This window comes from Juglans regia, chromosome 9 (genome assembly GCF_001411555.2).
Source record: "Juglans regia cultivar Chandler chromosome 9, Walnut 2.0, whole genome shotgun sequence".
Lineage (NCBI taxonomy): Eukaryota > Viridiplantae > Streptophyta > Magnoliopsida > Fagales > Juglandaceae > Juglans > Juglans regia.
The window spans coordinates 2847835-2860704 of record NC_049909.1 but is presented as its reverse complement, the minus strand read 5'-3'; the positions used below and the strand labels follow the sequence as shown (position 1 = coordinate 2860704).

The 12870-nt window shown below is 37.0% G+C and overlaps 1 protein-coding gene across 1 annotated transcript; it reads left to right on the top strand.

Moving 5' to 3' along the window:
- Window positions 1-3134: 3134 nt before the first annotated feature.
- LOC109019386 (zinc finger protein ZAT4-like) lies at window positions 3135-5446 on the top strand. Its single transcript, XM_035693895.1, has 2 exons — window positions 3135-3232; window positions 3369-5446. The coding sequence occupies exon 2, from the start codon at window positions 3624-3626 to the stop codon at window positions 5217-5219; it is 1596 nt and encodes a 531-aa protein (XP_035549788.1). The 5' UTR covers window positions 3135-3232; window positions 3369-3623; the 3' UTR covers window positions 5220-5446.
- The last annotated feature ends 7424 nt before the right edge of the window (window positions 5447-12870 follow it).

Below are 12870 nucleotides of genomic sequence, written 5' to 3'. Positions count from 1 at the left end.
TTGTGGGTTGTGGGTTGGGTTAGGAGTTTTGTGTAGCAGGGATTTTGTGTATTTCCTCATAAATCTAGAAGGAGAACAAAGACGAAAATTTTGTTGAGATTGGAATCACCGGAGAGTGTTCCTCTTTTATTAGACCTGAAAAAAAACACATTAAAAAAAAAACACACATTGAAAAATAAGGGCAGGAAGGAAGTAAGGGCGGAGAGCCAAAGCTCCCACCCCCCTCAAGCTAGTTTCGAAATGAGGAAGTTTTTTTAGAGAAGTTGAAGGTTCTCTCTCTGGAAGTTTTTATCAAGTAGCCCTTCATGCTAATTGTTTTTTTGGTGTTGCTTTTTATTCCTTGTTGCCGGTGTATAAACTGCAACTATGAATTACTTCCTTATTACCCAATGAATAGTTTGAGTTCCTAGTGGAGCTAATTTACACTATAGTGCAGTCGATTGAGATAAATGAGCAGTGGTGGATCTGCTAGTCAAAATGTGACATTTACTGGCTGTTATAAACAAATTAATGTTGGGAATTTGTCGTAGATGATGAGGAATAGGAAGGAGGAGTCAGAAGTTGAGCAAGCATATAAATAAGCGCAACATAGAGCATCTTCTCTTCAAGTCCTGATGTTTTAGAAAGGAATGATCAATCTTTCCTTGCAAGCAGTGTACTTGTCAATTTGAGCATCACTTTTGAAGGGACAGCACTCTTCACTCTGAAGTGAAGTTTCCACTGCCACGGGCCACGGCAGTTGTACCCATTAGTTTAGCACAAGACACCCCTAGGAGGAAAAGGAGACCTCCACAAAAGGCAAAAAGAAACCCAAAAAAGGAAAAGGAGCCCTATTGCCTAATAAGAAAGAATTTTCTTCCTCCTTTTTTGGAATTTGCTACCATATTTCACTAATTGAAGATACATATTGATAAGATCAAGAGTTATATTGTTTTTCATCCCCAGTCATATCAGCAAAATCAAGAAGGAAAAGTAGCATTAATACTAATAGAATAAGCGAAATAATATTTGTAATGATAAGTTTTTTTTTTTTTTAAATGAGTAAATATAAGATTCACATGAATAAAATTAATTTTTTAATAGTAGATCTTATATTTTTTTAAAAAAAATACATAATATTTACATAACATATAACTGTATCTAACAATACATCAATACTTTAGTATTGAATAGATCGATTTGTTATTTGAAAAGATAGATATCATTAATTCCAAAAGCTCAACAACTACTTCAACCAACCTAGAATCTGAACAAAAGAACAAGTGAATATTAATGCCTATGGGGGGTTGTTCATCAATAATTAACAAGAGCATAATTGGCTCACAAGATATAGTGCGCACCACACAACCAAATGCATATACGCACATGTGGCAGTAGAAAATCAGAAAGAATATCAACAATCCTTTGCATTTTTCTCTCTAATCACTTTGTATGGAAGGATACTCTTCTCTCTCCTAATCCATTAATCACAAAAAGAAAAAGAAAAAAGAAGAAAAAGAAAAGGGAAGGTAACAATCCAATCACGCATGGACAACTTAATTACAGCTAAACATTGTACTAAAATGCCGGCAGAAATGGCACAATTAGAAATTGCTAATAAGACATTCACGTTGCGGTTAGTGCGATGGGAGCCGGCTTCAATCATGAACATAGGCCAGCCGGCAACCGTTACTCGCACATCGGCCATGCTGGTTGCATGTCCAAGCGTGTGATCTGTCTACAAAAACATCCTGGTGATAAATAATAGGTATGGTTTTAGGCTGTGTAAGACTGCGTTTGAATGTTGAAATGAATTGAGTTGAGATGATAAAATATTATTTTTTAATATTATTATTATTTTGAGATTTGAGAGAGTTGAATTGTTTATTATATTTTGTATTGGAATTTAAAAAAATTGTAATGTTAAGTTGAAATGAATTTATGAATCCAGAAAATAAAGTCTATTTTTTTTTATGGTGAGCTTTAATTTTTTTTTTTTCAAACAGACTTTGCGAGACTTACAAACTTTAAAAATACTATATTTAACAGTGAGTTAAACATGGACTACGTAGATTGCCATGATCCTTTAGTTAAAAATATTAAAGAAAAGCACCCACAAGCCTAGATGGACAGCTTATGCTAATTAAATATTTAGGGTTTGTTTATGGATCAGGGGATTAACATGAATTCTTGCCCTTATCTGTTGTTTCTTTTTGTATTCTATTGTAAATTATTTAGATTAGTTCTTAACAATTTATTTTCATCTGCTAACAAATAATCAATTAAAAATAAAAATAAAAAGTGAGAATAAAGAATCATCAAAATTGCAGCAAGAACCAAACAAAAGTGCATTCAATATGATTTATATGGCCGGACCGTGCAAATGCTTTCTCTCAATTTCTTCACTGACCGATAAGCACTCAAAATTACGGAAACACCCTTAGAACGTGACTAGATAATTGTATGTATAGGTAACTGAAGGAACAGGTTTGAGGATAACTTGTGGGGACCCAACATGGAAAATCAATTATTTCTTTGGAAAAATCAATTATTTCGTGTGAAAAATCAATTTACAAAAAATCTATTCAACTTCCTACTATTCATACAACCTCCACACTCCACATTATTTTTAATTTTTATTATTTTTTTCTTTTATTAAATATTTATTATATAAATAATGAATAAATAATTTAAAAAGAATAAACTCAAAAAAAAAATTTTTTAAAATATTAAAAATTTAAAAAATTTAAAAAAGTGTGGAGTATTGAGTGTGGTGGAGGTTGTGTAGCAAAGCTCGTCAATTTATATGTAAAGGAGAAAGTCCAAAAGAGTAACTGCCGAAGAGTGGAACCTTTCAAGTGAGAGCTGCGTGTGTGTATGAGAGAGAGAGAGAGAGAGAGAGAGATGAGACTATTCCTTCACAGCAAGACAAAGCAAAGAATAGTTAAGGAGAGGAGCAGTTGAATTAGTTTTTAGTGGGTTCCTCCTCCTTAGGGATGCTCACCTGGACGTATCTGAAGCCGTTAGATTTGTGGTGGTCTAGGATCCTCGGTTGAGTACACGTGCTGCTATCTTTACTTCTCTCTCTCTTTTATCTTTGCTTCCATGCATGGATATCTCCTCCAAATATAGTCAATTCCAGAGATACAGAGAGAGTAGCGAGACAAAAGAGAAACAAGCGCTCGCTCGCTCATTCCAGTCTTTTTTTAATTTGTCTTCATTGGCTTGTTCATCTCCTTTTTTAGCAACAAAGGTAACAGACCCCTCACCTTCTTCAAGTTTGATTTTATTTTTATTTTTTTTTCCCTTCAAGAATGAGGTACCACTGAGAGAATCTAGCTATTACTCATTTACTTGGCCTCTCCTATCCTCCTTTTCTTCTGCATCAGATCTTGATTTCTGCCCGCAATTCTGTTGAAGTCTTAGATGGGTTCTTCGCTGATTAGTCCCGCAAGCAATTAGAAACCATGATCTAACACAATTTTCTAGCCAGATTTGAGATTCCAGCCTAAGTTTCTGAGTTGGGCCAGCTGTTCTCTTTTCCTTCTTCCTCTGTTTATAATTTTGGCCTTTCAGTATTGTAATTCCAAATCATATATAATCTAAGCTTCCTTTGTCACTCTGATCTGTGTATTATTCCTTCAATGGAAGAAAGTCGAGCATTAGTACATGTATGCAAGTTCTGCAGCAAGAGGTTCCCTTGTGGTAGATCTTTGGGAGGTCATATGAGGTCTCATTTGACCATTAATTCAGTTGAAACAGATGAAAAAATCAGCAGAATAAAGTTCTCATCTTTCAACAGTGGGAGAAACCAGACTAAGGACTCTGACGTGTTTTTGGAACCTGGAACTCAAACTGGTTATGGCCTCAGAGAGAACCCAAAAAAGACTAGGAGACTCGCAGATTCAGGTGAAGAGACATCACCTCATGACAAGCTATTGGAGGATCAAGCATCATTGACCAATGCTAACCAGAAGGTGGTCATTTACAGTGAATCTGACAATAATCGAAGAAGGAGATTGGATAGAAAGACAAGGTACATGGCCTCTTCAACCTCTTCTTTTTTCTCTTTTGCTAATCCTTCCTCTTCTGCTTCTGAGATTGAGGAAGAACAAGAGGAGGTTGCTATGTGCTTAATGATGCTTTCTAGGGATGTGGGTCATTGGGGTTGTTTGAATTCTGCTGCTGAATCTTCTGATAATAATTCTGTCTACTTGGAAGCCCAAGGAGCTTTTCAAACTCAACGAATTTCTAAGACTAAGGCCATGATTTCTGTCTGTAATGGTATTGAAACTGTGAAAGTGAAGAAAATTAGTGATAATAAGTTGGAGCCTGGTAATTTGGATTCTGAGGATCTTAAAGGGACACAGTCAGAATTTTGTGCTTATGGCATCTCAAAAAGTCGGTCTAGTAGAAATAGAGGTGAAACTTCCAATGATGGATTTTTCAATGATGATATGAGAAAAAAGAGTTCTCGGGTCGATGATCAACTTGGATTTGAGGATTCTGAAGTTGAATTGGGTAAGAATTTCTCCAAGGAGACTGCATCAAGTAAAGCTCAATTGGCTTCCATCAAGCATAACTCAAGCAAGAGAAAGTTCCACAATTCCTATGATCCTGAATTGAGGTCAAAGTCCTTGAAAAGTTTGACTATTAATTCTTTAGAGTCTGAAATCTGCAAGAATTCCCATAAGAGGAGCAAAGTTTTTGAGTGCACTACTTGCAACAAAATCTTTCACTCATACCAAGCTCTTGGAGGGCATAGAGCTAGCCATAAAAAGATCAAAGGCTGCTTTGCTTCAAGAATTGAGAGCTGTGAAAATAGCATCGAAACTGAACTCTCTCCTGACTCTACAACTGATAGTAAGCTCGTCAAATCATGCAACAATGAGAGTCCCATTGACCAAGAAAAAAGAGCTATTGGCTGTGATGAAAAGAGTGAGACAGGTAAATGGTCCTCGAAAAATAAGGGGCATGAGTGTCCAATTTGCCTCAAGGTTTTTCCATCTGGCCAAGCCTTGGGAGGTCACAAAAGATCCCACTTGGGTCGTGGTTCTGAGGCTAGACACAATCCTACCATTCTAATACAGAAACCAGTTCCCGAAATTCGGGACTTTCTTGATCTTAATCTTCCTGCTCCAGTTGAAGAAGAGAGCAACCGCCGTGTCGTCGGATTCCAGCCATGGTGGATGGGAAGCAACCAAGAGCATGAGGCCTTGGTGGGTTTGATCTCTAACTAAATTTTTCCCTCCTGGTGATGATGGTTCCCAGTAAAGATGTTTCCTACCATGTATACACACAAGTTTCTGGATACCATTTCATTAATTCTTTACAAGTTTCAAGTATTTCATCAGATAAGATCTTGCTAAAACCTCTTTTCTAGATTCCTATATTTTTTTTTTCAATTTTTTTCTGTCACAGAATAAGCCACACTTGCTGCATATTAAAAGCTCATTAAATTTGTTTCAGCCTGAAACTCCACTACTGTAACTTGGCTTTTATATTACATCTGGTAATTATTTTTTCTTGGCATCAAAGAGGGAATGAGTGAGATGTTAAAAAACTGGTATGGAATGTGAGGTCATGATTTTCATAGACAAAAACATGAAAACCTATCTCACTCTCCCCATTTCATTCTCCAACTTCTCAGTCTACACAAGATTACAAGTCTTGGTATTAAATCCCTCTGTACTATGCTCGTAACCAAACACCATCAATAATATTTGTTTTCTTAAGTCGTGCTATACAGAAGTTCTACACTCTGTACATTATTTAAAAACATATGATTTTACTTTTTTATCCTCATACTTCATATTTCATATTTCATAAAATATAAGGATAAAAATATAAAATTACATACTTTTAAGTGGTGTATAGGAATGTGGAGCTTATATTTAGAATTTCTCTTTCTTTTATAGCAAAAGTGAGAATGGACCACAGGTCCACAACATACATTAAGTTGGGAAGGCCGACGCAAGAGGTTTCTCACTCGAAAATATAATATTACTTGATTTGAGGAAACTTAATTTAGCCACAAATAACAGTTATCTTTTCGGTGGATCAATCACTCGAGCTGCATGTTGGCTTCAGTGGTCACGTCTGAAAGATAAGAATTTCAAATCGTCGGGTTAAATGATAATTTTGATAGTTCAGTTGTCATGCTGAAAAATAAATAGTAATTTAAGGGAGTACATGTAATGTTTTTTTTCTTAAAAAAAATCATGCAACTTATAGTTAGAACATTTATCAACCTCAATGTTGGCTTGGTTTTTGTTTGGACGTGTGCTTTGGACATATATTATGTGCTTTTGTTATTAGAACTGGCCCACGGCCTAAGTTGTCTACTCCTATCAAGGACGCTTGAACGTATATGCACTGGAGGAGACTATTGGAAGGGAATATGGAATGTAATAGAACTTTTTTCATTTTTTATCTCTCCATCTCTTTTCTTCTTTGTGATTTCTTTGTGTAAAGGCTGCAATATGCAGATGTTGAGAGAAACAGAACCATGAAGACAACTCTTAATATAGATGTTAGTTAATTCTGTTAGCAAGTCTAGTGCAAGTGTCGTTTGTATGTAAATAAAAGTGGTAAGCACGACATGGTCGTTTAGTTGATAAGTGAATAAGTGAAACGTGCATTTTGATACAATTGTAAACGATGTCGTTTTGCACATGCAGTAACTATAAAAACATATTCAATGAAGGAAGAAACGCAGATGTTATTCATGCAAACTTATCTCTCTCTCGATCTCAATCTTCTTCAATCCTCTCTAATTCTCTCAGTCTCTCTCTTCCTTCCTAATTCTTTACATCTTCTTATTATCTTCTTACTTCTTCCTTTCCACTAGTTTAGTTGATATATTGGGTCCATTACATTTGGTATCCAGAGCCATGGCAGAAGGCACACGATCTTATGCTCAGGTGGTCGAATCATTGAACCAACTTAAACAGCAACACGATCGTCAACAAACGCAAATCGAGGACACCATAGCTATCTTGGTTCAACAACAAGAAACGGCAAGACTTGATAGAGAGAAACAAGATCACCGGTTTATAGAAATTTTGCAACAGATTTCCAAGATTTCCCTTAATGGTTCAGTGGGTCATGATGAGGTTCCAAAAAACGTTAGTGGCATGCACAATGTTGACAGAAACCATGACACACACGGCAGTGGGGATGAGGTTCCCTTTCGAGAACTAGTTGGTAGAACAAATTTGAGGGGCATCAAGATTGAGTTTCCAAGATTTTCTGGTAAAGATCCTTCGGCTTGGGTATATTGGGCCAATCAATACTTTCTCTACCATCAAGTGCCACCAAGGCAAAGGATCTTTATTGCCTCCTTTCATATGGATGATGAAGCATTGGTATGATTTCAAGATGCCAGTGAAGCAGGAGTATTTCATTCTTGGGAGGATCTGACCCAAGCAATTCAAGTACGTTTCGGCTCATCTCCCTATGATGATCCTATGGAATCACTTACACGATTAAAGCAAGTGGGATCTATTACAACTTATAAAACAGAATTTGAGTTAATCTCAAATAGAGTAAGAGGCATTTCTGAAAAAAATAAATTGAGCTGCTTTTTAAGTGACTTGAGGGATGAAGTTAGGCTGCCCGTGAGGATGTTAAGTCCCAAAAGTTTAAATGATGCATTTGGGCTTGCAAAGATTCAAGAGCAATATGTTAGTACACGACAATCCTGGAGCACCAAATTCTTTGACTCATCAGTTCCTTCATAGAGACCAATTCAGACTCCTTCAATTTTGGGCCCTCTCCCATCCAAGGGGCAATTTACCCCTAAACTTTCTTATCAAAGATTATCAGACACCCAGATGCAAGATTGTAGGAAAAAAGGACTTTGCTTCTTTTGTGATGAAAAATGGCAGCAAGGCCAATAAATGTTCTAAACCAAGATTGTATGTCTTGGAAACCATGGATTTGTCTTAGCTAGAACCATTGGATACAGAGGATGATTCTGACTAGCAGTTCACTATAGATGATAAAGATATGCAAGATACGGCTAGAATTGCATCCATCTCTGTGCAAGCTATTGTTGGAACACCTAGCTTAAAAACAATGAAGGTTTTTGGTCAGTTAAAGAAGAGAAGGGTCACCATTCTAATAGATACTGGCAGTACCCACAACTTTGTGGATACTACAGTAGCAAAGAAATGTGGATTGCTAATTCAAGATTCTAGTCCTATGCCAGTCCGAATTGCAAATGGTGACATGATCCATAGTGTGGGCAGGTGTGAAGGAATGGATCTACACATTCAGGGCACAACCTTTGAAACTGAACTGCTGCTTTTGGAACTGGGTGGATGTGATGTCGTTTTGGGAATCCATTGGCTGCTGTCTTTAGGTCCCATTTTATGGGATTTTGCTAAGCTTTACATGCAGTTTACTTATAAGAACAACCTCACTTCCTTAACAGGGTTAGTTTCTACTTCTCACAATTTAATTGATGACATTGAAATTGCTACACTTTCCTTAATAAACTCTAAGGGTCTCTTTTTGCAAATTACACCTATTCAGCCTCATGAGATACCAACTGAGCTACCTCAGGATATTTTAGACTTACTGGCCAGATTCAAAAAGGTTTTTGATGAACCAAAAGGCCTTCCTCCTCCAAGGTCTCATGACCATCAAATTATATTAAAACAAGGCACAACACCAGTGAGTGTAAGACCCTATCGATACCCCTTTATCAAAAGACTGAAATTGAAAAAATAGTCACAGAACTACTACAGTCAGGTGTTATAAGACCCAGTCAATCCCCCTTTTCTTCACCTGTACTTTTGGTAAGAAAAGGGGATGGTTCTTGGCATATGTGTATAGATTATAGGGTACTCAATGAGGCAACAGTTAAAACCAAGTATCCTATACCAGTGGTAGATGAATTATTAGATGAACTTTTTGAAGCAAGTGTCTTTTCTAAGATTGATCTTAGATCAGGCTACCATCAGATTAGAATGAAGGAAGAAGACATCCTAAAAACAGCTTTTAGAACACATGAGGGTCATTATGAGTTCCTTGTAATGCCCTTTGGACTCACTAATGCACCCTCCACATTTCAAGGCCTCATGAATGATGTTTTTAGGCACTTTTTGAGAAAATTTGTCATTGTGTTTTTTGATGATATACTGATTTACAGTCGAGATTTTCAGTCTCATTTGGGCCACTTAGCTTCTGTTTTACATACCTTGGAGAGCCATAAGTTGTATGCAAAACAATCAAAGTGTCACTTTGCTTCTATTGAGATCGAGTATCTAGGGCACCTCATTTCCAAGGAAAGAGTCAGAGCAGATCAGAAAAAGCTGGACTCAATGCTACAATGGCCAATACAAAAAACTGTGAAAGCTTTGAGGGGTTTTCTTGGCTTGACTGGCTACTACAGGAAATTCATCCAGCATTATGCCATCATAGCTGCCCCACTCACGGCCTTGTTGAAAAAGGAAGCCTTTAAGTGGACTGTTGAAGCAACCACTGCCTTTGAACACCTTAAACAAGCTGTAACTCAACCTCCTGTTTTATCCTTACCTGATTTTTCTAAACCATTTATAATTGAATGTGATGCGTGTGCTAGTGGTGTAGGAGCTGTGTTAATGCAGGACCAAAGGCCATTAGCCTTCTTAAGCCAAGCTTTGAAAGGTAGACACTTGATGCTGTCAACCTATGAAAAAGAATTCCTGGCATTAGTAGTGGCAGTCAAGAAATGGAGACCTTATTTGCTTGGAGGCTCCTTCATTGTGAAGACTAATCATCACAGCTTGAAGTATTTATTGGAGCAAAAGATTGGCACTCCTGCTCAACAAAAGTGGCTGTCAAAGTTGCTTGGTTATGACTTTTCTGTCGAGTACAAGAAAGGTGTGGATAATAAGGTTGCTGATGCATTATCCAGGCAAGGTGCAACTGAAGAAGACTCAATGTTACTCACCATAACTGTTCCCAACCCAGTTTGGTTAGAAGACATCAAGAAAGCTTATACGACTGACCAAATGGTACAGCAACTTCCTCAAATACAGCAGACTTCCTCCTCCAATGTGAGTTATTCTTGGAAAGGAGGGGTTTTATTTAGAAAGGGAAGGATTTACATCCCTGATTGTGCTGAGTTAAAACTGAAAATCTTGCACTTCATTCATGCAAGTCCTAATGCTAGTCATTCAGGATTTCACAAGTCATTACATCGAGCTAGAAGTGATTTTTATTGGCCAGGCATGAAATCTGAGATAAGAAGATTTATTAAGAAATGTGAGATCTGTCAAAGAAACAAAAGTGAAACTGTCCTTCCAGTTGGGTTGCTACAACCCTTATCAATTCCTCAACAAATTTGGACAGACATTTCCATGGATTTTATAGAGGGATTGCCTTCCTCTAAAGGCTACTCAGTGATCATGGTGGTTGTAGATCGATTATCCAAGTATGCTCATTTCTTGGCCTTGAAGCATCCCTTTACTTCAGCTAAAGTAGCGTCTGTTTTCATGAATAATATTTTTAGACTTCATGGAATGCCTAAAAGCATTGTCTCGGAGAGAGGTTCTACATTTACAAGTTCTTTTTGGAGAGAATTTTTCAAACTCCAAGCTGTGAACCTCTCATATTCTTCAGCTTACCATCCTCAGAGTGATGGTCCAACTGAGGCTGTCAATAAATGTTTAGAACATTTCCTGAGGTGTTTTTCAGGAGACAAACCAAGACAATGGGTTGAGTGGTTGCCCTTGGCTGAATGGTGGTATAATACCACCTTCCATGCCTCAACCAAACTCACCCCATATGAGGCTATTTATGGAGTGCCACCAACCAAGCTACAAGACTATATTCCAGGCCTATCATCTAATGAAGCTGTGGAAGAGATTTTCAGAACCCGAGAACAGATCTTAGACACCCTGAGAAGTAATTTAGTACTGGCTCAAGACAGAATGAAGACTCAATTTGATAAAAGACATACTGAGAGATCCTTTGCTATAGGGGATTGGGTATTTCTACGCCTTCAACTATATAGACAAAAATCCTTAGCAGTCAGAAAGAATATGAAGCTATCTCTAAAATTTTATGGGCCTTTTCAAGTTTTGGACAAAATTGGTTAGGTTGCTTACAGATTGCAATTACCACCACAATCTCACCTACATCCCAGTATTCCATGTCTCTTGTTTAAAGAAAAAAGTTGGACAGCAGGTATCCCCCCTCTCAACCTTACCTCCAGTTGATAGTTTTGGAGAATTGGTACCTGAGCCTCAAGATATTCTACAAAGACGAACCAGGAAGCAGCACAATCGACCATTAGTTGAAGTTTTGGTGCTGTGGCAAGGAACTACTCTCGACCAGGCCACGTGGGAACCATACTGGCAACTCAAATAGCATTATCCTCACCTTGTGGGCAAGGTGCTTTAAAGGGGAGGGGTGTGTAAAGGGCTGCAATATGCAAATGTTGGGAGAAACAGAACCATGAAGACAGCTCTTAATATAGATGTTAGTTAATTCAGTTAGCAAGTCTAGTGCAAGTGTCGTTTGTATGTAAATAAAAGTGGTAAGCACGACATGATCGTTTAGTTGATAAGTGAATAAGTGAAACGTGCGTTTTGATACAATTGTAAAAGATGTCGTTTTGCACATGCAGTAACTATAAAAACATATTCAATGAAGGAGGAAATGCAAATGTTATTCATGCAAACTTATCTCTCTCTCGATCTCAATCTTCTACAATCCTCTCTAATTCTCTCAGTCTCTCTCTTCCTTCCTAATTCTTTACACCTTCTTATTATCTTCTTATTTCTTCCTTTCCACTAGTTTAGTTGATATATTGGGTCCATTACACTTTTTTACATCTGGGTGTGTTACAATTGGTATCGGAGAGATACCGGTCGCTTTGCTATCAAATTACAAAGACATGCAAGAAATTCTTGCATGCATCTAGAAGATCATGGAACTAATAGATCAAACATAGCAAAGCCACAAGGTATTCCAAACATTTAAATAAATTTGTAACGACTTTACAGAAAACTTCATCCAATTGCCAGACCTTATTTGTGTAATACAACAAGAAGATACCACATCCACCGTAACAACCAGACAAAAATTCAACAGATGAATTTATTTAGACTTTAGGAATCTCATGAAAACTCCAAAAGTTTTCACAAATCGATTAATCGCGTAAGTTTTAGTTTGTCAGCATAGTTAGTGTTACCACTCCCTATGGTGTCAGAATCACGATTTATTTATTTGAGATACCCATAAGTGTCAGAATGAGATACGGTCTGGGCCATTGGACTCAGAGGAATATCTAGGATTTTTTTGCGCAATCAAACAATTTCCGATTTCCAAACAAAACACTTGTTCGAAAATACGTTTTGATTATTCAAGGTACTTCGGAGTCAAATTTTAATAAACGATTTTTACTCTAAGGTTATTGTGATTATTTTAGATTTTACAATGCAAGTTTATTTTTTACTTTTTTAGAGTGAATAGTAACCACGATAGTAGCACCTAAGAGCAGTGTTTTCAAAATCACAGTGTGAAATATCCAAATTAAATTAGGGAAGTTTTATTTGGACACTTGGCAAGATCTTATCCACACTTGATGAATAATATTGGACACTTGGCTCAAGAGGTACCATGAGATAGAAAAAGTGAAGGAAAGTAAGCTTTGTGATCATGCCACCTAAGAAAAACTATATTCCATCCAACCATTCAATTTGTGCCAAACCAAAAAGGGTTTCAATCTTATTGAAATTCCAAATACTTGGAATCCATTTGAAACCCCAAAAGTTTGGTTGAAGCTGAAACGCTAAATCGTTTCCCCAAACTCCAAAATTTGCCTTCAAACCCTAAATGAACCCAGTTTTAACTTAATATTTAATTACTTGATTAAATCACTTTTACATGCTGTTA

Coding starts and splice junctions, on each gene's coding strand:
- LOC109019386 (XM_035693895.1), top strand. CDS start 3,624: ATGGAAGAAAGTCGAGCATTAGTACATGTATGCAAGTTCTGCAGCAAG.